This window comes from Lotus japonicus, chromosome 1, assembly GCF_012489685.1.
Source record: "Lotus japonicus ecotype B-129 chromosome 1, LjGifu_v1.2".
Classification (NCBI taxonomy): Eukaryota; Viridiplantae; Streptophyta; class Magnoliopsida; order Fabales; family Fabaceae; genus Lotus; species Lotus japonicus.
The window spans coordinates 38,794,745-38,820,597 of NC_080041.1; the positions used below are offsets into that span (position 1 = coordinate 38,794,745).

Consider the following 25,853-nt stretch of genomic DNA (forward strand, 5'->3'; position numbering starts at 1 on the left):
AATTCAGTAGATTTTTCAATATTCTTCCACTTAAAAATATTAAGATATCAAAGTTGACATGCTAATAAAACACCACAAACATTAAATGGATTTCATATACAACCTCAATTAATTTAAATCTTAATCACTAAATGTGTAAAACCAACATCATTCAAAGTTAAATTTGCAATTGCTCATTTACAGTGTTTGTGTCTAAATCATTACATGAACGAATTTAAGGTAAACTCTTCACATTATTTTGGTTAAAGCATCTATCTAGTCTAATCTAATGAATTGACATTGACAAGCATAAATAAATGGCCTAATCGAAACATTAAACAAATTGTGTTTGGTACATGCAACCTCAATCTCAGTTTTATAAATATAAAATGTATTCGTGAGTGTTTCTACCGGAAGACCTAGTCACTTGTTGAAATGGGGGCAGCCTTGTATAATATTATAACTTATAAGGCTTCAAACCAAAAACAAATCTGCTTCAGCTTCAGACCATGAAACATCATGTGTTGAAAAACCCCTTTCCTTCAAGGATAAACTAATCAGATTCAGAATCTGATAGTGGCATTTGGTAAGCATCAGATGGTTCCCAATCTGTCATGGAAGGGGGTGCTTTTTTGTTTGACCGACTCCGGACCCGGTCCGTCGGTCTCTGTTTTCTGTCTTCCTTGGAAGGCGCCTGCTAGAGTGAGAAAAAAGAAGTAATTCCTCAATTTTTGAAACATGCAAGATATGAAGATAAGCACATTGAGACAAAAGTTACCTTTGCACTAGGTTGACTTGGTTGATTTGGTTGAGATGGCCGAACTCGTTGGCTCCTTCGCAGCCAGATGGTGCCAAAAGAGATTAATGCTCCCAGAAGCAAAGCTGGACCAATTCTCGGATCCTCAAGGTAAACTGAGAGTCCACTTAGAACACCCGGAATACTCTGCTTCAGATTTTTCAAAGGAATCATGGGTGAAGTTTTGGCCCAGAGAGGTTCTGTGTCATCTGGAACAAGCTTAGGAGTTCGTAGTGTCTGCAAAAAGGACATTAATCCCATCAACAACCACCCCTCATTTTTAAAGCACTAGCCAGGTGAGTTCGTCAAATAAATGTAATATTTGGAAAACACCAGTAAACCGAACAAAACTCAGTCTTACATTACGGCTTCATGATAAAAATTACCAGAGTGCTAGCGACACACAATCACAATTTCCAACACACTCTTCTTTATCCGTTGAAATTTATGAGGTATCAACTAAATGACACGAATCTCACTCCAATTTAGTGGATTTCATTCCTATTTGATGGGATTCATGAATTTCAACCAATAAGAACGCGTGTGATGGAAAGAGTGTGCGAGAGAGTTGCTAGCATTTCTCTAAAACTTATTTAAAAGTTCGAAAGACTTACAAAGAATGGTAAATCTCTGGAATCACCATCTTTAATTAAATTTGCAAGCCACTCGGTTATCTGCTAATAAAAAATAGGATTAGAAAATATCTTAAATGAACTGAGCATTAATCTATGTCATTGTACATAAGTAGTTCTTACAAGCATTAATCTATGATGATGATACATTTATTTGAGTTACAAGAAAAATGCAAAACTAAAAACACTCACGGCAGAGAATGCAGGCATCATATAAAGAACCACTTTTCAAAGTGAAAACTTTACTATTAAAGGCAAACCTGTGAAATATCAACTTCACCCTTGTACCCAGCTACAAACTGGCCTGCCTGATCAGAATCATCCATTAGATCTTGGACCAGTACAGATTTCCACTTTTTCATTTCTTGTGTCTTCTTATCAACAGCACTGCTATTCCTTAAATATCGAATAACGAATATGAGGGGAATATCTGTCAAACCCCTCCCTTGTCCACAAGTATGATCGCTGGCCGCAGGACCAAGGTAAAATTGACAATAGTCCTAAATAATCAGCTCCGTTAATGCAGCACAGGCCAGAAATAGTCACTAGGATTAAGCAAATAGTACTTTTCATTCAAACACACAAAAAGACATTAAAATAATCATCACTTAAAATATGTAATGACGCTATAGGAATTAGGTGTTCCCACTTGCAGTTGCTTCAAATTTTCAATAGTAAACAAAAAAGCGACATATAGATGCAATAGACTCAAATTAAAATTGAAAGCCATAGAAGGCAGGCATCCGAGAATTCAATTAAATGCTCCTTAAATATGTTAGGAACTTTTCAAAACCCAATTTTTTTAACTATCTGGAGCAAAGAACCAAGAAACAGAGAAAAATATGTTATGCTTTTTAAAGCAGCAACCAGAGTAAAAAGCAGTGTCATTAGAGGAACATAATTTTAATTCTTCCAGATTTTATCTAGACTCAAGCATATATAGTATATGGACAAAAACATGAATTATATGGTTTTGTCAGACACAGAACGAGCTGCAACTACAGTCATCAATATAATATCATTGAGCATAAATTTACGCGCACACACACACACAAAAGTTCCAGGAACATATATGAACTGAGTCTGAATTATTCCATTCTTTTATTTTCCTTTTGTCTCCGTCCTCTGTTTTTATAAGGGACACTTGAATTGTGATGCGAGAAGGATTTTATCTTCTCTACCATGATAAAGGAACCAATACCTTATCAAATGCTTCTACATGCAGAGTCACAGACTAAAGAAAAGAGTTTCCTATTCAAACTACAAAGGGCAATACTAATACCACAAGGCTCCGTAGGCTAGTGAACTAAAACATCTGTATCCAATGCCATGGAAATGACACATTTTCTTACACTTCACACAAATATCATCGTAGAAAGATAAGTTACTTGGTCAAAGAGGAATATGCAACCCTGAATCTTTATTTGAAATAAAATCTATATGAACAAGCACAGTAAAACGTTCTAATGATTATAAATTCAATTCAAGTAAAGTCACAAGTTCAAATTAAAGTGTTATAGTCTTATAGATAAGCATCATCTGGTAGATTAGACACTGGCATCTGACAGGGAAGCAACTTATATACCCATGGGTCTTTGGCAAATAAAATTGGTATTCTTTGAAAAGTATTCTCAACATGTATCTATTAAATTCATTAACTAATGCTAATTGTCAACATTACGTAATTCAATATGACCAAAAAATGAGTAATTTTATTGAGAATGACAAACAAGCAAGTACAAACCAAACCAATTAAAGAAAAGGATTACCTTTTGCTTTTCACCATCAAGCCAGGCAAATGTCAACCGCTTTCTCTTATATGCATTCACAGCTGGAGCTAAGGATTGATTTTCAGATGATGCATCTACCTCACTGTGCTTAGACAATGTTTCTTGGACCCTGCACATGGTCTATGAACCTACATTACAACATCTGACAACATCTGACAAATAAATGCTTGTTTAAGAGATGAATATCAAAAATCCTTTTTCCCACCAGGTGGGCTGGTACATGGATAAAAATTTGCCAGAGTGTCCTATCATAAATCATGTACAATAATAGACCATTTAAAACTAAATTCTTCTTAATGGTTTGGCCTGCAGTTTTCCTTAGTCTCCATCTACCTCTAATGATTGGACTATTCTCAATGTTTCCACATGCCTTCTCCACACACACCCGGAACACCTAAAATGAAACTATACCAGCTTACCGCAATTTCCTTTCTAATGTAAACATTCCTAATTCTATCCTGTCTTGCACCTCTACAAGTATAAGGAGCGAAAAATAATAAAAAATGGTAACAGTGATTTGACTTTCCTAAGGAACCCAAATACGGACAATTGCTAATAATTAACATATACTTTCAGGAACATGTTATGGAAATTATGGTCAATACAAGACAAAAATACATACTTCACGCATTTTGTTCAATTCCAAACTTGGCCTTCCTACTGCAATAGCACAGTACCAAATGATTGTATCATATCCAGCACGAGAGTAGCCACGAGGATCACAGCCTAGCTCCATCGATGTCACACTCCTTAGTTGTGGAAGCTCTGTAAGGGGAAAAGGGAAGAGGCAGGGAAATTTAGCAGGGTACTTAGGGGTCAGAGAAAAATTTAGCCTATAAACTTCTGAACTACAGAATAAGGGCCTAATTTAAAAACAGAAGGACATAATGATATGGTATACGATTAAGCATCTATCAAGTGGAAAGTAATTTTTATGTGCAAATGCCACTTACAAACTCAAATGATGATAGTATATGATCAAGCACCTATCATTGATCAAAAGAGTTCACTAGTACAGAGTAATTATGAGGGCCCTTGCATGTTATATAAAGAGGATAACAGTACTTAGTGGTTCATAGTCACAAGAAGTTGATAATGATATGAACCCGAAAGAAACATATAGTATGTCAACAGACTACCAGTCCTAGATTAATTTTGTGGTCCAGGTTACATGTGTTAAGATGAAAAGACCAAAATTTAATAAAAATTATTGCCTGAGTAATTATGGTCCACACAACTGTTTCCTTCACTTCTTTTCTGATGAGATGGATACCAAAGTTTTCAACAGCCTAAAGTTTTAGAATGTATTTTCCAATCAAGAGTGAAGTAATATACTACTTCCGTTCCTTATTAACTGTCCACTTTCAAGAAAAAAATGTGTTCCTATATATCTGTCCACTTAGCATTTCAAGATAGCATTAAATGATGTTTTTCCTAACAATGCCCTTGAAAGAGCAATAAATGAAGAAAGATAAATCACATTCTATAGGGTAGGTAAAATAGGAGAACAACTAATACTTTTCTGAAAATCAACAAAATTAATTGCCCTCCTTAATATGTGTGTTTCTCCTCTCTCTGGACAGTTAAATAGCAACGGAGGTAGTAAAAATTAAAAGTTAATTCCATCAATCTAGGGATTAGATCTGTTCACTCTAAGATCTGTCGAAGTTGGTACACTACTACCATAGGCAAATTCTCCAATCTATTTTTCCAACCCTCACATTCCAATATACCATTTACAAAATTCCTGCTTGCATTACCTGCCGACCCACCTTTCTCAAAAAATTGTAGGTAATGACAATTTCAATTACAAAAGTTATAAGAATCAAATGTACAGGGCAATCTAAACTATAAGTCTGTATCTACCTTGCTGTTTATTATTTTCCATCATATTCAGAAAATATGTATTGTTCACTGACCCTGCAGCACACAATAAACATTGTCAGTTAAATGAAGGGCAAAAGTATATTTGAATGTTTCTTAGATTGGATGACAAAGAAGAAATATACCATGGTGCACAACCGGTTTGACACCTGGGTCTTTAAGAAATACTATAGCAGGTGCAGATTCCACCCCAAAACTGAGATTAAAAAAATTAAAACAAAATAAATCATAATAGATGAAGCGCTGAACCGATAAGCTAGTGCATAGTTATTAAATATATTCATAACAAAGAACACTGCTTGCGAGATTTAGATTTTTGTGAAAATTGCCACTTACGCTCCCCACCAATAGGAAGATTCCTCTTCCCGCCAAAGAATGAATGCAAATGAAGCATCAGCCCAATAGTCCTTAGCTGCCTGTCGCATAAATGGAGTAGCACGCTCCCCAGTTTTTGAAAAAAAGATGACTTTTACCTATAGGTCCACAAAAAATAAAACCTAATTAAAAGTTAAAACAGATAAACTTAAATATAGAACTACTGAATCAAACAAGATTAAGACAATCATGAGCATTTCACAGAATACTACTTATAATAAAATTCATCAGAAAAGTACAAAAAGAGCAGCAAATTATAGCAAATATGAGATACTATATAAGCATGACATAGATCAGAAAATATCTCATCAGTTAAGCTCACCTATCTAATCAGAAAAATTTGGTTGTTTTTGTATAAACCAGCTAAGTGCCTCGGACTAAAAGATGGAAAGAAAACTACTATCGAGGCATTCAATGCACAGACCATGCATCTAAAACACCTAGGCATGAGATATCCAGCCTAATATTGCTCTGAATGCAAAGTTACAATGTTTTGAATGGCTGCCTATACTAGTGTGATATTTCTTCAACTTAGATTGGGCCTCACTCAACCCAAAAAACTAGGATAAAGTAAAATCTCAATAAAATCATAATAATATCTTAGCAGAGTAACTTTTATTTGCACTTGCAAAGCCACAGAGCCGGGAAGGTTGCACTAGAAAAGTCAGGGGGCAGGTAGATATTTCCAGAAAAATTTCCAATAAAAAAAATAATAATTGGGAGAATTGCATTTTATGTAGTGTTGGGCTGTGTGCATATATTTCCAATTAAAGAAAAATAAACTGCACAACTGGTTATTATGTTTATCATATTTGACTTTATTAACTGCTTATCCAGTTCCATAATCGGAAATATATTCACCAGGAATTCTTGGAAGGTAATAATGCCAAAACAATTGGCTATCTAACTTAAATAAGTTATTGAGATTTCAATCAACAAAAATGTTAACAAGGAGAATCAAATCAATGTATAAGGAGATAAAGATAGGGGATTATTAATTAATAGAACAATACTATGTTAAGAGAATCAGGAGAAAAATTGCAAAAATCAATATATAATAATAATTGAAGAGCAAGGCAATTGTACCTTATGTTGACTGCTTTTTCCAAGAAAATTCGGTACCTGACATTTTAGAAGAAGAAATCCAAATACCTTCCAGTCAGCAACAATAGTAAAAGAACAAGGGAATTGTAACCATATGAACATACGCAAACACAATAAACAAATTTAAAGGCCAAAAGCAAATCAAGTAAATAACATTGTGCAGAAACAAAAGTAAGAACCAAAAAAAAGTTAACCGTAATTCATTGCATATGATATGAAGTTTATGAACAACTTGACAACTGATTGCCAGATAGGGTCTTTATACTATATACACATTTTTTTTTTAAAATTAAAAAGATTATATGTATATCGCCAGAAAAGCTGGGAAATCCTATACAGATGACAAGATGGGAGGCTAACCCTATACTATATACATATATAAATGCTGAAAAATTAAAAAAAAGGAACAAAATGATTCAAGACTCTGAGACAAAGATGCCAAAAAGAGAAGAAAAACACAAGGGGTGAGTTAAGAGACAGAGTAAATTACCAACAGAAGAAACAGTAAATTAGCAAAGAACCAACAAAACAGAAAACGAGAAAGAAAAAAAAGAACATAGAAACCTTAATTAGCTGGAGTCTACTAATAATGAAACTGAACAAATTAAATACTAAAAATGTAGGGGAAAATCCTAGAGGGAAATAGTGAAATATAACCAATCTTGTTCGTGTTATACACAATATTATACTATATTAAACCTTCACCCGTGATCACTGCAGATGTTCATTTATTCAAGGAATTTCCTTACATAACATAAATGCTAAAGAGACAAAAAAAGGAACTACAAGGCACAATTACATAAAAGAGCGTGATCCTCTAGAGTTTAGAAAAATTACCAGTGACTCCTTCGAGTAGTAGTTAATTTGAGGTAAAGTCAATACAGTTGTTGCAAACCAATTTGTAACCTTGTCAACTGTAAGCTCACCATCAAACCTAACATTGGGATAAATCATGTTTATTAGTTCCCTGCAGTATAATATGATTTATGCAAGTATCTGAAGCACACCATAAAATGGACTTGCAACTATCTAATCTACATTAAATGTGAATTACCCTCAGGGAGTTAAGTTAAAAAGATTTCCATAATTGTAATTGTATGTCCTCAAATCATCCCCTAGTCTTGCAATAAAGCTTACCTTCTAAAACATTTTGCAGCATGACATCCGGGAGGAATGGCAACAAGAGATGGAATTCCTGAATAAAATTTTCAATATGTTATGACAAGCAACACGCGGGAGCCTTACCCGAAGTTTAAAACAGTAATCTATCATTTAAGCAAAAAAACAAAAAACGTATTTGCAAATCAAGTAATGTTATTGACAATTTCTAAAACTTCACCCTTATCAAATAATCCTTTCCACTAACAATGATTCGATGAAGATATCTGTACTTATCAAAGATGGACAAATGTTGGAGGTGAGGAGGCACATGCCCCAACAACTTAACAAAATTCAACCACTATTATATATATGACAATTTAACTTCCCCCACCTCTACATTTTAACGAAACTCCATGCTAATAGGTTGATTGGGTACATACTACATTCAGACCTTTAACATCAAAAAATTGACTTTCACCTCTTCCAAATTCCTAATTTCACTTTTAAAAATCTTGGCTGCAAACTGCAAGGACCCAATTCGCAGTGACTAAGCCCACAAAAAAAGCTCCAGGGTGATGGATGATAGCTCCTGGGTGGTCGGCAATGACTTAGGGATGGTAAGCACTAAGCAGTGGCAAAGGATTTCCCTCCTCTCAGTCTTGTTTCAACTGTTATGGGCAGTGGGTACTGAGCAGTACCACAGCCTGGTAAGCACCACCATTCTGAATTTAATGTACATAGATTGCTTTACAATAGATAAATTAGTGGGCTTTATAGGCATGTAGCAGGACAGTGATTAGAACCTTGGGAGTTGGGAGAACCATACCACAGAAGATAATCGTTGTAGTAGGAGAACCCAAGGCCTTAAAAACCCCACATTAAAATCTCATACTTCCAATGATGGACTCAAGTCCCACACCTTGCTATTGGATCTAAACAGACAGTAACCTCCATCTTGTTGCTTGCGGAAGTTTTGGGTAATTTACTTATTTTAAATTTTGAAGATTTCTTAGTAGGTTAAAAGGTAGCCACTAGAAACTCAGTTTTGTTGCCTCTGATTTACACTTTTTATCATGTGCTCTCATTATTAGTTAATTGTCTATGCACTTCCGCAGTGCCAACAAATCTATGTATCATTTCTGGTATTTAGCACTGTTAGTTTGTTGACATTTGGTGTGTTTTGCGCATAATGGAATGAAATATGTGTATTTTGAGGAAATTAAATTATTTTATTGCGTTTTATAAATTCACTTTGACTCCTACTACAAACAAATTCAGGGAACCACTGTTTTTAGTTAAAACTTCCTTTCATGTTTGGTTATAAGGCCAACATTACATTGTACTTAACTTAAATCAACACAGAAGGAGACCATCAATAGCAAACCTATTTGATCACATGTATATGCAGACAAACGTCGCAGTTAACAAGTTTGCAACAGGGTAATTCTCAGGAGTCTGTAACAAAGTGTATATGGACCAAGAAAATACCCCGAATTAACAGCAGATCTACAGCTAGCATGATTTAGGTAAAAGAGATACAATCTTCATCATGAATTAAAAATGGCAAGTTTAGACAAGGCTCCTTGTATTGGGCCTCCATACCAGCGAGTTAACAGGAGTGTCAAACAAAACTAGCCAATAGTTGTTCTGACAAAAGGATGAAAGCAAAAATTTGACTATATTCAGCACATACCATTTCTGAAAAAAGGTTTTCCTGTTGATCTTTTATCAGCAAGGTAGATAGCGAGCTCCTTCTCACCAAGTTCCACCACACCAATATTTGCAACACCATCCAATAAAGAAGCTAAAAGAAGAAGTATTAATCAGATTATCTTATCCTTAAACTGGTGTAACGAACAACATGATAAGTGCTTGGATATCAATTAGATTGAGTCCATGTTATATACTAAAGAATAGCACATAGAAAATGCAATCTTTTAATTCTGTCCATGAAAGAAAACTGTGTTGCCTGAAAAAAAGAAGAAAGGCCAAGCTTTTCATTTTGTTCCAACAATGCCTAACAAGAAAGGATGTTGGGGCCTTGGAGAGGGGGGGGGGGGGGGGCAGACTTTCATAATTTATCAAACAAGCCAACATATCTGTCATATTACTTTTCAGCCGCTATTTTAAAAGGAGATTTTCTCTCCCTTTTTCTACAAATACCATTTGAAAAAACTATCTACAGACTACATCAAGAAAATTATATGCCACTAAGTAGAAACTGATAACATACCAATTTTATTCCAGGACTCAGAAAACTCAGCACAACGATTGCTCCCTGATGAATACAGCTGACACAAATACATTCAGCATGTATATCAAGTCAGAAACTTTTAACGCATAAAATAGATAAGGACTACAGAATCAGGCAATAATGGTGACTTTGCAAGAAAGATCAAACAAATCTATCTATCGAGAGACAGCACAATACCGAAAAGTGAAATTAAGGGTGTCTTCCAGATTTAAAAATGTGACCAAACTAGTTTCCAAATCCTCAGACAGCATGGTAGAAAAGAAATCATTTAACAACATAGAGTAACAATCTCAGATATTTTGACATTTCTGTTGGTTAAATAATATTCCAACATTACAAAGAAAAAGAGCCTTATTTGAATATTTCACCAGGTTTCCCACATTTTCTATGTTTAACAGTATAACAATAGGTGCGAAAAGGAGTCCTGAAGCATAGAGTTAAGGCACCAGAAGGGCTCAGAAACTCCTGCTGGTTCAAGCCCAGCCACTTTATTAGAGTAATATAGTTACTGCTATATTAGCGTTACTGTTAGTATCATTAGGTAAATGTTGACTGTGTTCTGTTCTGTTAGTTAGTGCCTAGCTGGCAGTTTGTGTTAGGAACGTTGGGCAGGAGTCAAGGCCACAGGATAGATTGGCTCATCATGAGGAGGTGGGGCCTAAGGTTTGGAGGGTATATTCTAGGAGGGGTAGGAAAGGGATTAGTGGCTAACTGACTAACAGAATGGAGAGAGATAGAGTGATTGTAATATCTCCGATATATAAGGAGAGTAAGAGAGGTAGAGGGGATCCGAGATAATTGCTGAGATATTAGTATGGAAAGGAAGCACTAGCTTCCTTAGGAGCATAGCTCTGGGCAGAGTATTCTGGGTTCAATCCTTCTCTGTAAATCTTCTTCAGTATCAATAAACAATCACTTCCAGTATTTACCTTGTTATTTTGTTGTTGTGTGAGTGGGTTCCTAACAATTTTGGTCCGACCTACCGGATCCTTACGTCGGAATTGGCCACCGGAACCAGTGAATGCCACCCCGGAAATCCAAAAACACGAAATACCCAATGGAGGCGAAGATCGATGCCTTGGAATCGGAGCTAGCAGAAATGCGTTCCTCACTAGCAGCAGTCACGACAGCAGTGAAGGACTTACCGACATCTTTGGTCGCCATGATGGAGCGATCACTCGGGAAATCCGCTCGGACCGATGATTCCAGTGTGAATCGCGACCCAGGTGGGTCATCGGGTACGAAGAGCGCAGCGGCAGAGAAGGTGACAGATCTGACGATCGGAACCACCAATGAGCGACGCACACCTCGGTTGAACGCCGACGCTTTGACGGAGTTCCGTCAGTCGGTAAAGAAGGTGGAGCTGCCACCGTTTGAAGGTAAAGATCCAGCGGGATGGATATCCAGAGCAGAAGTATACTTCCGTGTCCAGGAGACCTCGCCGGAGGTGAAAGTCAGCCTAGCCCAGCTGAGTATGGAAGGCCCAACCATCCACTTCTACAATTCACTCCTTGAATCTGACGAGCTTCTTACATGGGAGAAGCTGCGGGAGGCCTTGCTCGAGCGCTACGGCGGGCATGGCGACGGGGATGTGTATGAGCAATTGACGGAGTTGAATCAACGTGGGTCAGTCGAAGAGTATATCACGGAATTTGAGTATCTCACCGCTCAAATTCCCAGACTCCCTGACAAACAATTTCAGGGTTATTTCTTGCACGGGCTGAAGGAAGAGATCAGGGGGAAAGTTCGGAGCATGGTGGCGATGGGCGGCGTTAGTCGGTCTAAGTTGTTGGTGCTCACGAGGGCAGTAGAGAAGGAGGTTAAGGGTGACACCGGGTCGGGTTATGCCCGGGGTAGCCGGTTTGGGGGTAGCTCGGGTTACAACAAAAATGGATCAGGGGTATCGGGTAAACCCGGTGGAGCAGCTGGGTTTGGGTGAAGGGAGGAAAGGAACCGAGCCCAACCAACAAGCCCACGTTTAACGGTCCAAGAGCGGAAACAAAAAACCATGCTGACCAAAAACGAATTGGGCCTAGGGACCGGGGCTTTTCTCATTTAACCGACCCCCAACTTCTTGAAAGGAGGCAAAAGGGCCAATGTTTCAAGTGTGGGGGACCCTATCATCCCTTACACCAATGCCCTGACAAACAATTGAGGGTGCTGATTGTAGAAGAAGGAGATGAGGAATCTGAGGAGGGGAATGTCTTAGCAATGGAACTCGAAGAAACCGAGGAGGAGGGTCATGGCGAGATGAGCACGATGAGCATGATGAGTTTCGCTAATATGACACAAACAACCCAGGAGCCACCTCAAACGATGAAGCTGCAAGGTACCATTAATGGAGTCCCCGTGTTGGTGCTGGTTGACAGTGGGGCAACCCACAACTTCATAGACCACAAACTGGTGCATCGCATGGGATGGGAGGTAGAAGACACTCCGCAAATGACTATCAAGTTGGGAGATGGGTTTCAAACCCATGACAGGGGACGCTGCAAGCAAATCCGATTGGAGATAGGGAGCTACCATCTCACTTGCTCACCCCAATTGTTTGAGCTGGGAGGTCCCGATGTGGTCCTTGGTGTAGAATGGTTGAAAACGTTGGGGGACACTATAGCCAATTGGCACACACAGTCGATGCGTTTCTGGAATGGGCATTGCTGGATTAAATTGCAAGGTCTCAAGGCTGGGCAAGAAACCATGGTTGCGTTGCAGCAGACTCTTCGAAGGGTTCGCGTAGAAGAAAACGGAGTCCTTTGCCGATTTGAAACACCACGCACAGAGAAGCTAAAAGAAGGGGCCTTGACTGAGCAACAACATGATGAATTGATGGAGTTGTTGGGAAAATTCAAAGGCGTTTTTGAGGCCAAGCAAGGCCTACCACCGAGCCGTGGGCGCGAACACTGCATCAATATTCAGGCAGGGCAGGGACCAGTCAACGTACGCCCCTACAGGTATCCTCACCTGCATAAGAATGAAATTGAGAAACAGGTTAAGGAGATGCTAGCCTCCGGCATCATCAGACCAAGCACGAGCGCCTACTCCAGTCCGGTGACCCTGGTGAAGAAGAAAGACAACACTTGGCGCATGTGTGTCGATTATCGAGCACTCAACAAAGTCACAGTACCCGACAAATTCCCCATACCCGTCATTGAGGAGCCTCTTGGATGAGTTGCACGGGGCTCATTTCTTCTCCAAATTAGACCTTAAATCTGGCTATCATCAGGTACGAGTACGCGCTGCAGATGTGCACAAAACCGCATTCAGAACCCATGAGGGGCATTACGAGTTCATGGTCATGCCATTTGGACTCATGAATGCCCCCCTCCACTTTTCAGAGTCTGATGAATGAAGTATTCAAGCCCATGTTGCGTAAAGGGGTATTGGTTTTTTTCGACGATATATTGGTCTATAGCAAGGATTGGGGAACTCACCTTTCTCATTTGGAGCAAGTTCTGCACATTCTCCACAAGCAAGACTTGACCGCAAACCAAAAAAAATGCAGCTTTGCTCAGAACACCGTGGAGTATCTTGGGCATTTGATTTCAGCTCGAGGAGTAGCAGTGGATCCAAATAAGATCCAGAGTGTTGTGCAATGGCCAAGACCAGTCAATGTCAAAGGAGTCCGCGGGTTCCTAGGCCTAACGAGATACTACCGCAAGTTCATCCGTGACTACGGAAAAGTGGCAAAACCTTTAACAGACTTGACAAGGAAAGACGCTTTCGCTTGGGGACCTGAGGCCCAACGAGCCTTTGAGATTCTCAAAGAAAAGTTAACCACAGCACCAGTCTTGCATCTTCCTGATTTTGACAAGGAATTTCTGTTGGAATGCGACGCTTCCGGGAATGGCATTGGAGCCATTTTGATGCAGGGGAAGAATCCAGTTGCTTATTTCAGCAAAGCATTAGGCATCAGGAATTTAACTAAGTCTGCGTACGAAAAAAGAGTTGATGGCCGTGGCTTTGGCAATCCAGCATTGGAGACCATATCTCCTAGGAAGGAAGTTCTTGGTCTCCACCGATCAAAAGAGCTTGAAGGAGCTTTTGCATCAGAAAATTGTAACGGGAGATCAGCAAAATTGGGCAGCAAAGCTTTTGGGGTACAATTTTGATATAGTCTATAAACCCGGAAAGATGAATAAAGGCGCCGATGCTCTGTCGCGGGTTACTGAGACAGGGGAATATAAGACCTTGGCTTCTTACCCTTTGTGGGATGAACAAATGTTGGTAACAGAGGAAATAAAAGCTGATGCGAAACTCCAAGCAATCATCACTTCCTTGCAACAGGACCCACATGCACATCCTGAGTTTCGCCTTCACCGGGGAGTTCTCCTTTACAAAGACAGGCTAGTACTATCCCACACTTCCACACTAATTCCTCGTATGCTACAAGAATACCACACCTCTCCCCAGGGTGGACATTCTGGTTTTCTGAGGACCTATCGCAGGATAGCGGAGAATCTGTACTGGATTGGCATGAAGAATATGGTTCAGGAATTTGTGCGAAGCTGTGACACTTGTCAGCGTCATAAGTACCTGGCGTCGGCACCCGCAGGCCTCCTCCAGCCTTTACCTATTCCAGAGAGAATCTGGGAAGATGTCTCGATTGACTTCATCACAGGATTACCCAAATCCAAGGGATTTGAAGCAATCATGGTTGTGGTGGATCGTTTATCCAAATACTGTCATTTCCTACCTTTGAAGCATCCCTACTCCGCGCGCAGCCTTGCTGAATTATTTACCAAGGAGATCATCAGGTTACATGGCATTCCTTCTTCAATAGTAAGCGACCGTGATCCAATCTTTGTGAGCCATTTTTGGAGGGAGATTTTTCGACTCCAAGGTACCCAACTCAAGCTGAGTTCAGCCTATCACCCCGAGTCCGATGGACAAACGGAGGTAGTGAATCGTTGTCTCGAAACGTATTTACGCTGTTTCTCGGCGGATCAACCTAAGACATGGGTGAGTTGGCTTCACTGGGCCGAATATTGGTTCAATACAACTTATCACTCCGCTACCAATCAGACCCCCTTTGAAGTGGTCTACGGTCGCAAGCCACCAGTTATCACGCGCTGGGGATTAGGAGAGACGCGTGTAGAAGCTGTTCAGCGGGACTTGATGGATCGGGATGAAGCTTTACGCCAGTTGCGAGACCAATTGCTTCGCGCCCAGGATCGGATGAGAACTCAAGCTAACACCAAGCGTGTTGACAAGTCGTTTGAAGTAGGAGAATGGGTTTTCGTCAAGCTGCGAGCCCATCGACAGCAGTCTGTGGTCACTCGGGTGTTTGCCAAACTAGCAGCAAGGTACTATGGTCCTTTCCCTATCTTGGCTAGAGTGGGTGCAGTTGCTTACCGCTTGAAGCTGCCTGACACTTCACGAGTCCACCCGGTTTTTCACGTCTCGATGCTCAGAAAAGCCATAGGAGATTATGAAGCTGCTACTGACTTACCAGATGCTTTGGAGGGAGACGCTCCTGAGGTTGTGCAACCCCTTCATGTGTTGGCTACTAGGAACTTAGCTTTTCAAGGAGACACCATCTCCCAAGTTCTCATTCAGTGGGAAGGTAAAACTGCAGAGGATGCTACGTGGGAAGACTCCCTTACTATTCAGAGCCAGTTCCCGACTTTCAACCTTGAGGACAAGGTTGCAGCTCTAGGAGCCGGTATTGTTAGGAACGTTGGGCAGGAGTCAAGGCCACAGGATAGATTGGCTCATCATGAGGAGGTGGGGCCTAAGGTTTGGAGGGTATATTCTAGGAGGGGTAGGAAAGGGATTAGTGGCTAACTGACTAACAGAATGGAGAGAGATAGAGTGATTGTAATATCTCCGATATATAAGGAGAGTAAGAGAGGTAGAGGGGATCCGAGATAATTGCTGAGATATTAGTATGGAAAGGAAGCACTAGCTTCCTTAGGAGCATAGCTCTGGGCAGAGTATTCTGGGTTCAATCCTTCTCTGTAAATCTTCTTCAGTATCAATAAACAATCACTTCCAGTATTTACCTTGTTATTTTGTTGTTGTGTGAGTGGGTTCCTAACAGTTTGTTAGAGAGTTAGTTACATGCTTAGCTGTCAAGTTAGTTATGTTAGCTTCCTCTGCAAGCTAACAAGTCTGAATATAAATACTGTAATCTCTATTGTATTCATCAGTTTTCAAATCAATGAAATTCAGTTGAAGATTTTCAACACACTTAATTAAGGCACATTCGTCTGACACGTTAGACATGCTTTTGTGGTTCAGCCAAGGCATGCCTTTAACACATTATTAATAACTGAAAAAAAAAATCTCATTCCTCTAACTTGCTGAGATGCTTAAAGGAGTGAAAAGTCACAATGTCAAAAAAAAGTCAGGCTGATTTGGGACTATTAGTCATTGCTGCACAAAGTTCAGTAAATTGAACACCTTAATCTTGTATTTTTAACAGGAATAATATGGTTGACTAATTAATTTATATTGAAAATTGCTGCATAATAACTATCAAATATTTAACAGTTTTCTTCTTTTTGCACTGTTGACATCTTTCTTGTAGGAATTTACGTTTTGGCGCCTCTTGCCTCAAGCCCCTAAAAGCCCCTAATGCAATAACTACACCTTTAGCCTTTGACTACCTAGGATTGCAGTAGATCATGTAGTGTCTCAATGAATGTAAGGCTGTAATCTGTACTATTTAAGAAATTATTAATTAATAAATATTGAGAGCATCCTTGTTTTCACTTTTAGATTAAGGCAGAATGCTAACATATTTAACACTAATATCCCCGAAAAGGAAACATCTTGTTAAACAAATTACTAACGTCCTACCTCAATTCCCCTTGTTTCAAAAATGATAAAAAGTTGAACTCTTGAAACAACTGCACAGTGCACATAAGATTTAGCGTGCTTGTAATTAAAAGACAATATACTTTATGTTGAAATTTTATCTTCTTTCTCTATCCAAAAATAAATACTGAACAAGGATTATTAAGTCAAAGTACTATTTTAAGCAATCAATATAATTAAGGATGGGGGCCTGTAAGTGACCAAAATTATGAAACCAACACTTAAGGCACCAAGAAATATAAAAAGAAAAGTACAAAATTTGAACGGTCAACACACAAACTTAAGTTTTCATTCCATTACATACAATTCAAATCTAGAGCATTTTAAAATGATCACTTATTACTAATTAGTTATGGAGATAATTAGTTACATAATATCAGCCTGCTCCACACTGCATATACCTGAATTATCCATGGCTTTGAATCTGGAATTGCAGACAGAAAGTCACTTACAGTGACTTTAGATGAATGATCAAAAGACCCTGAGAGGTAAAAAAAGACGCATGCGTCACTAATGTATTTCCTTGTAATCTTTTGAGAAACTCCAACATAAAAATTCCTATCAATTATGATGTATGCCTTGACTCACCGGAAGGGGAATGTAGTAAAGGGAAGTCCAATTGTGAAATATTTTTCCCTGCATAACGCTTTCTAGCACTCTCAACAACATGCTGCCATCAAAATAATATCACAAAAATAACATTAAAGATGGCAGTAAATCAGGAATAAGAGAAACACTCATGGAACATATCATACAAAACAGACATGAGGTTTAAAGAATGCAAAACAAAATACTTACAAGTTGTTCATCAATGCCAAATATGTCATAGTCTCTTTTCCACAAAGGATTTGTCAGCAACTCGTAGGCATATCTAATCTGTTAATCATGCTCTCAGAGTAAAATACTTATACAATATCACAGTAAATCCTTAATATTTGGGTCATAATTGAAGTCATCAAATAAATAAATAACATGTAATACAGGAAACCACATTATCATACCTGGGCACATGGCAGGGAATATACCAAATTAAAAATAAGAATACAACAGTCCCATTTCGTGGATATAATTCCACCACCCCTTTATAACATGTTTGTGAGTTATAGTATCCAAAACAATTTCAGCATATTATTTTCAAAGGAGTCATATTGCATGCAATGGTTCAACACTTCAACCTACATGGATTGGAGGAATCTGGATGGTTTTTAAATTTTAACAAACAAATTCAGGTTAAATTAGGATATTAAATTCCAACACTTCTTTGGCTTGAATCTTGTTTGCTTCCAGAGGAACTCTCACCACAAAACAACATTATTTTCCAACAAGGACCAAATTTAGCATGCAGATCGAATTAAATGCCTGTCAACCCATAGTCTCATTAAGCTGAAATTAATTGGTTTTCCCCAATACTAGTTTAAAATAGGATATATTCACGTGCAAAGACCCTATCTCAACCTTACATTTGAAACTCTCATGCATAAACATTAAACAAAGCACTCATCTCCCTATATATATTTCAGGTAGCATTTGCAACAACTGCTAAACCAGTTGCAGTTCACAGTGTCAAGGCTGTTGCTGAAGATCTCTGATTTTAGCAGATTTATTGCTTTGGAACCATAATGATGGGGTTAATATATACTTGGAAAAATTTCTTTGTAGAACATTACAAAGTTCAAATGAATTTGACATTCTCTGGGTTTTAAGCAATAAAGTGTAATTCATTTAATGATAAAACTGAACTCCTTAGAAAATAAATTAAATCAGAAAACCAAGATGATAAAGTTCAACTAGAATACTAGATTCAGAAAAAGCTAGTAGAATGATCTTGGTCAGATTTTTTGTGCCATATTTAATAGATGACCAATTCACATTATTACATTGCTATTCCTCTTTAAACACTTCATTAAGAATTATCCAGAAATAATCAAAGCATAAATTATGTATGAATGAACTTTCTTCTTATGAGGATTCTATGCATTGTACAAGTACAAGAAAATAATAGATAGACTAGATAGCTCATAAAGGACCTCTCAAAACTAACCTTTATAAACTCATGAATATCAGAAACTTCTACATCCGAATTCCTGAGAGACCATGTAACACGGGTTACAAGATCATTGATAAGCATGATGATAAAATGTCAAAGGATGCCATGCAAAATTCTTACAAATTCAGAACAAAACAGATCAACATGTTCAATAAACTTAATCATAAGCAAAAATCGTTGTTCTTTATTTGATTTGAATTACTTTACTAAAAGAAGAGAACTCCCCTGTTACTGCCATCAAACTCCTTTACATAGTATTAAAACCCTAATTCAAGTCAGATCTAAGACCTAGAATGTATATAATCCCAACCATTCAAGGTAACTTGAATAAAAAGCAACCTAAAATAAAATAAAAAAGTAAAATATAAAGTACCAAAAGTACAGAACCCATGCTAAGTAGAGTGAGTATAGAGTAATACCATGGCATAGCCACTACTCGTCTACACAGACTAAACTTTGTTTACACAGACATCCAATCGAATTCCCTTAAATCAGAAAATATATTTTTGTTTAAATAAAAATTCAAAACATTGCATCACAATTAAACAGAAACGAAACACCCATATAATCCACTCTTTTTCCCTACACTTCTTAAGTTCAAATGTTCCTCCAAATCAATGAGGCGGTGAATACGGATCTCAATTTTTCCCTACAACAATAAAATCATTCATTGACATGATCCATTGAGACGTATAACTCAATTACCATTTCGATTCAAGCTTATCGTAAGCCTCCTGCACAGCGTCGATGGAACTGTACCTCTCAATTTGCAGAACTGCAACCACGTAAACAAAACAAAACAAAGAGAAGAAAAGAATAGGTAATTTCTAAAAAAATGAAAATAAAAAAAGAAAGAAAGAAGGAAGAAGGAGTCACCATCGTAACGGGAAGGAGGGAAGGCATTGGGGATAGCAACGAGTTGGTAGAACATGGCACCGGCGAAGAAAATAAGAGGAAGCGCGTAGGCTCTGATGGTGGAAACCACCGACGTTGAGGGAGATTGACTTATCGGAACCCTAGCCATGGCAACGGAGGTGGCGGTGGTGATTGGGAATTCGTGGAATTTATAAGCTCCGTGGGAGGGATTCACTGGCGGTGGCAACGGTGGTCACCGGAGTGAGTAAGTGTAGTGTGACTGTGACGCAAACTTGTTCGGAGTGTTTAAGATTGCGAGTACAATGATTTTGTTGTTTTGTTCCCTTACAAGGCTGTTTGTTCCCATTTTTTCAATAAGTTTAATTTCTTTCACATTACATCATTATTTTTTTAATTAAATTAAACTAAACTAGTGTTTTTTACCCACGCGTTGCACGGGAAATATGTCTATTGTATTTGATACATTAATTAATACTTTGATTATTAAAAATATATTAAACAACGAATGAAATAGAAAAGTCAGAATTGATGAGTAAAGTGGACATAAAGACTTTTCTTCTAAGCCCGATTGAGACCAAGAGGAACTCGTTTCACATTCTTTGTAAATATGAAGACGATAACACAAATCATAGATATAAAGAATTATCAACATATTAATCTTAAAAAAAATTAATGTGATAGTAGCACAAATCAGGATTGTGTAAGATATATCATAAAGTATAACATTATTGTGTTTATTCCAACTAAGTAGGGATGACAATGGGTAGGTGCTATAGTACCATCTCCATACCCGCGTTTTTAAAAATTACATGTATCCGTCTCCATACTCACGTGGGTAGCAACTCGAAGCTCTCCACCTTTAGACAATTCAATGTCATTATAGGAAGCTATCCATCTTTGCCAAAATCTAAATCTATGGATGACAATGGGTCTCAAAATCATAGGGTACCCGCACAAAATATCCACTATGGGTAGGGTAAAAAACCGCTAAATGGGTATGAGGTTGAGTATAGATAATTACCCGCAAAAAATAGAGGGTATGGGTGCGGGTATGGGTACTATAGTACCCAACCGGCCCATATCCGCACACACATGTTATCATCATTATTATTATTATTATTATTATTATTATTATTATTATTATTATTATTATTATTATTATTATTATTATTATTATTATTATTATTATTTGGGAATATATTAACAAATTAACTTAAGCTATAGCTTTCAAACTCACTCTTTTTTAAAAAAAAGTTTGGGATATATTAATTAATACTCTAAAAATAAATAATAAATAAATAAAGATAAAATCAAGAAATAAACCACCTAAATCCTAATCAAATCTAAAATTTAAAAATGTATTTTTTTACTCTAAAAATAAATCAAAAATAAATTAAGATAAAATCAAGAAATAAACAACATAAATCCTAATCAAATCTAAAATTTTAAAATGTATTTTTTTATGAGAATTAATCTGAGAATGACACGTGTTATTTTTTTTTTTTGCAATTAGTGAATATTCTGCACCCTAGAAGATTTTCTTTTCCTCAATCCTTTTGCTTTTGATTAAGAAGATAAAAGCAGGAATCCTTAAAGCATATGACATCTTACAATTAGTTGAAGAACAAAATCAATTCATGAAGAAGATTGAAACAGAAACCCAAAATGAAGTCTTGAAGAACAAAATACCCTCTTTCACCAATTTGAAAGGACTGTGGTGAAAGAATTGTATTTAGTGTATTTGTGAATCTTGGGGTGGAGCCCTTGTGAAACAAAAAATCAAAGGAACATTTCAGTCAAGAGAAACAAAAAATGATGTATTGCCCCATATGTGCGCACCCCAGCAAATTATCTATATATGTAAGAAAAAAACAAAATAATTCTCTCACCCAAAATAATTGTGGTTACTTCACCAATAAACTTATACTAACAATCAATTTAAATTGAACTTAAGAAAATATATAGAGTAAAGTAAGATAAGTCACCCAATTGGCATACTAAAACATGAGTATATGCAAAACTAATGAGTTTGAGGAAAATATGAACCAACCTTAAGAATGAGCTAACCATACTCATGAAGATTAAATGTGAGCTCTTCATATGCTTTCATCAATTTGACTGACCTGTGCATCATTAAAAAAAAAATTAGTAAGTTGTGCATCATTCACATACAGTGCAAATAGTATGCTTATACACACAGCTCAAACATGATGAATAAAAACGTGCAAAATTTGAGAAATGAATATAAATTCAGGCTATCCTAAGTTTCGTAAATTTCTATAAATTATACCAAAATCTGGTTTAGAATGGCTTCAAACGCATGGATTTCTACAAACTATACTAAAATCTGGTTTAAAAAAATACAAAAGCGGAAGTAGAACAATAGAAAAAACATTACGTCTTCAACAATGATTCGTTAAAGGGTCTATGCAAAAATTTGTAAACTTTTGGATCAAAACACACAAAATATGTGAAATTTAAGAATCCAGGATTGAATTACGAACAAAGGATAAACTGAAATAGCACAAACCATCAATCACAACATGATAAACTCTTCTTCACGTAACATCATCTTACGGCATACCTCTGTCGTGATCGCGACATGTGGCAGAGGTAGAAATAGCAGCTATCAAATCTCTGCGTGTCCATGGTAGCTTTGTGGACCCTCACCACCAAATCAACTCCCTTTTCTTAAAATTAGCATTAAATAAATAATAAGATAAATTAAGATAAAATCAAGAAATAAACAACCTAAATCCTAATCAAATCTAAACTTTAAAAAGGTACTAAATAAAGATAGATAAAAACTACCAAAATCTAGCAAATCACAATAAAAAACTCATAAAATCCTGAATTAAATAAAAATATGAAATTCAATAAAAATACCATAAAAATTCATTTATACTCTAAATGTAACTCAAAAATAAAATAAAATATTTCATGAAATTAAAATTAAATAAATAATAAATAAGGATAGATAAAAACTATCAAAATCTAGCAAATCACAATAAAAACTCATATAATCCTGCATTAATTAAAAATTTGAAAATTCAATAAAAATTAATTATTATACTCTATAAATAAATGTAAAATAAAATAAAATATTTCCTTGAAGTAAAATTAAATAAATAATAAGATAAAATTAAGAAATAAACAACCTAAATTCTAATCAAATCTAAAATTTTAAAAAGGTACTAAATAAAGATAGATAAAAACTACCAAGTCTAGCAAATCACAATAAAAACTCATAAAATCCTGAATTAATTAAAAATCTGAAAATTTAAGAAAATTTAATTAATATACTCTAAAAGTGAATCTAAAATAAAATAAAGTATTTTCTGGATTTAAAATAAATGATAAGATAAATTAAAATAAAATTAAGAAATAAACAAACTAAATCCCAATCAAATCTAATATTAAAAATGGTATTAAATAAAGATAGATAAAAACTAACAAAATCTAGCAAATCACAATAAAAACTCATAAAATCCCGAATTAATAAAAAATTCAAAAATTCAATAAAAATTAATAAATTTATTCTAAAAATAAATTTAAAATAAATTAAAAGACCAAATCTTATCTTTTAAAATAATATCAATCAATTATTTTAGAATATATAAAATTAAAACATATATCAATTGAAAATTATATCTTCTAAAATAATATCAATTAATTAGGTTAGAATATATAAAATTAAAATATATATCAATTGAAAATTATATCCTCTAATAAATTGACACGTGGAATAATTTTTATGAGAATTAATCTGGGAGCAAAACGTCAGTAACTTGGCATGTGGGAGCGACACGTCATGCTAGAAGTTGTTCTTTTCTAATATATATAGATAGATAACTACTTTTTTCACTTCTAAATATAATAGACGGGTGTAAATTCATTTACACTTCAACATTTTTCTTTTTTCCAATTAATTATCTTTTCATTCTTTTATTTTTGCTTTTGATTAAAATTATTATATTTTTTTAAGAAGAATTATAATTGTTATACCACTTCGGTTCCTTATTAAAATAAAGGTTTGAAACTAGCAGTGAGTTTGGAAGATTTGTGCCTTAGAGAAAGTAAAGGTTTTTGTTTGGCTCGTTATGCATAATGCAATTCAAGTGAATGACCATTAGTTTCGTTGTTACTTGGCGGTTTCTCCTTGTTGTTCTTGTTGCTCGCACACTCTTGAAGACAGTTTGCACTGCTTGCGTAACTATCCTCACTCCAGGGAAGTTTGGATGCTCCTTGGTGCCTTGGCTTGGCAAAACTTCAATGTTCGGAATCTTACGTTTGGATGCGGACCCGAGTTGCAAGACCTAAGTCGTCTCTATTTGGGGCCTTTGGCGCTGGCGCAATGAGATGGTGCTAGGTGACGAGCAATGGATTTCTAACTTTGTGTGCAAATAGATTCGGAAAGAGAAGAAGGATCATGATGTTTACTTGCAGAACAGTGGAGAGCACTTTGTGGTTTGACCATACTCTTCATGGATTTCCTCACCCCCCAAAGATGAGGCTACATCTTGGTGCTTCAACAAATGGGTAAGGGAGGTCTTTTGCGAAACGAAACTAGCAAGTGGTTGATAAGTTTCTATACTGGGAAGCATGGAGGTAACGCGTTGCGCACTGAAATTGATGCTCTTAAGATTGAGTTACAATTGTTTTGGAATATGAACATCAAATAAGCTTATTGTGTTACGGATTGGTTGAAAATTGTTACATTACTTCAAGATGATAGATTTCGATTTCATGAGCTAGCTAGCAAGTCTACGGAACTTTACCATCTGTTGTCACATGATTGAGATGTATGTCTTCAACATATGTACATAGATGCTAATGAATCAGTTGAACTTCTCGCTAGGATGGGAGCACGTTTGAAGTGTGACTTTACGAGCTTGTTGGTCCTTCTGAGTGTATTGTGATGTCTCTCTTCAGAGACGTGGTAGCCTTGTAGTTTTTCATTTTAATTTTCTAATTTACCAAAAAAAAAACTAGTTTAGTAAATAAGCATATTATAAAGATGGCCAAATTTTTACACATTATATTATCATTATGCTATATTTTTTCCTTAAGTTAAACTTAATAGAAAGTAAATGTATTTTAGGAGAAAATTATGACTTTATTTCATAATCAATAATCAATATCCAACGGGTGCTAGTCGTAGTGGTTAAAAGTGATTGTTTCTATTCCTAAAGACGAAAGCTCGATCATTAGGAAACGCACTCTTGGGGAGACATTTCACTTATACTACTAAATGTAGAAATGAAATGCAAATGAAGTGAGAGTCTGAACTCAAACAAACGCCACACAAAATTTGAAACGAGAATCAGATGCATAAATGAAAAGGAAATGAAACCAGAACCTGAACTCAATCAAATAACAAGAACAACATTCCTCTCATCTTTGTGGTGCTCAGATTTTAAAAACATCGGTGAAGGTGTCGGGTCGGCTGTGGGGGCATGTTCATCAGGGAAGGGGGCAATGTGGTTGCGGCCGACTCAGACATCACCACCCGACAATAGAGGCATCTAGTTAAGAGGGAGAAGAGATTTGAAGTGTTTAGATTAGAGGAAGAGCAGAGTTAGGTCAAGAGGAGGGAAGGAAACATATTTTGAAGAGAGCAACAATGAAAAGGAAGATGAATGGCTTGTTGGGAAAAAATCACAACAGGGAAGAGAGTGAATTTGCTGCGGGAATGAACTTTTGGTGGATTTTGTCATTAATGTCCATTATTCCTAAAATTATTAATGGCCAATCCCCAATGGCAAAAATACTTGTAATTTTTGACATAAAATGTTGACAATACCGCTTTTTCCGCTATGAATTTGTCACTAAAGGTCGTTTTTATTGGAGTGTCATTAGATATACTTCATATTGGCGAAGTTTGAAATTGTCCCTCGTTGGAGTAATGTTTGGCTTTATGAATATAATCCCTAATCTGGGGTATTTCTCAAACATTTGGAATCATATTCAAACTTTACTTCAGTGAGGGTCGATATCAAACTTCGCCTATTATACTAGGTCCAAAAGCTTAAGCTTAGTTAACACACAAACTATAAATAAAAATGAGTAAAACATTGAACAACATTGATCAACACATGATTTATGCACATTATTTGTGATTTGCTAAGCTTGATTACATTCTTTTTTATGGATTATTTGATGATTTAGCTGAGTTCTGACCTTTTACACTTATTTA

General features: G+C 36.5%; 1 protein-coding gene across 2 annotated transcripts; it reads right to left on the minus strand.

Moving 5' to 3' along the window:
* Positions 1-150: 150 nt before the first annotated feature.
* LOC130734660 (uncharacterized) lies at positions 151-19,986 on the minus strand. 2 transcript variants are annotated; one of them, XM_057587169.1, is made up of 20 exons: positions 19,658-19,986; positions 19,487-19,556; positions 18,776-18,818; positions 17,533-17,610; positions 17,323-17,404; positions 17,136-17,215; positions 9,895-9,952; positions 9,355-9,465; positions 7,698-7,755; positions 7,398-7,494; positions 6,543-6,578; positions 5,418-5,554; positions 5,207-5,277; positions 5,064-5,117; positions 3,820-3,962; positions 3,177-3,317; positions 1,668-1,907; positions 1,390-1,449; positions 758-1,012; positions 151-676 (listed from the first exon to the last, which is right to left on the minus strand). In XM_057587169.1, the coding sequence occupies exons 1-20, from the start codon at positions 19,803-19,805 to the stop codon at positions 533-535; spliced, it is 2,106 nt and encodes a 701-aa protein (XP_057443152.1). In that variant the 5' UTR covers positions 19,806-19,986; the 3' UTR covers positions 151-532. The 2 variants fall into 2 exon arrangements, with proteins under 2 accessions (XP_057443152.1, XP_057443153.1); XM_057587170.1 differs by having other exon boundaries at positions 151-673; positions 19,658-19,984.
* Between the last annotated feature and the right edge of the window lie 5,867 nt (positions 19,987-25,853).

Excerpts from the sequence above, each read along its gene's own strand:
- LOC130734660 (XM_057587169.1), bottom strand. The coding sequence starts at position 19,805 with ATGGCTAGGGTTCCGATAAGTCAATCTCCCTCAACGTCGGTGGTTTCC. Across the intron at positions 9,466-9,894 it reads TGAGTCCTGGAATAAAATTG|CTTCTTTATTGGATGGTGTT; the intron begins GTATGTTATCAG and ends TTCTTCTTTTAG. Across the intron at positions 1,450-1,667 it reads GTGAAGTTGATATTTCACAG|ATAACCGAGTGGCTTGCAAA; the intron begins GTTTGCCTTTAA and ends TTTTATTAGCAG.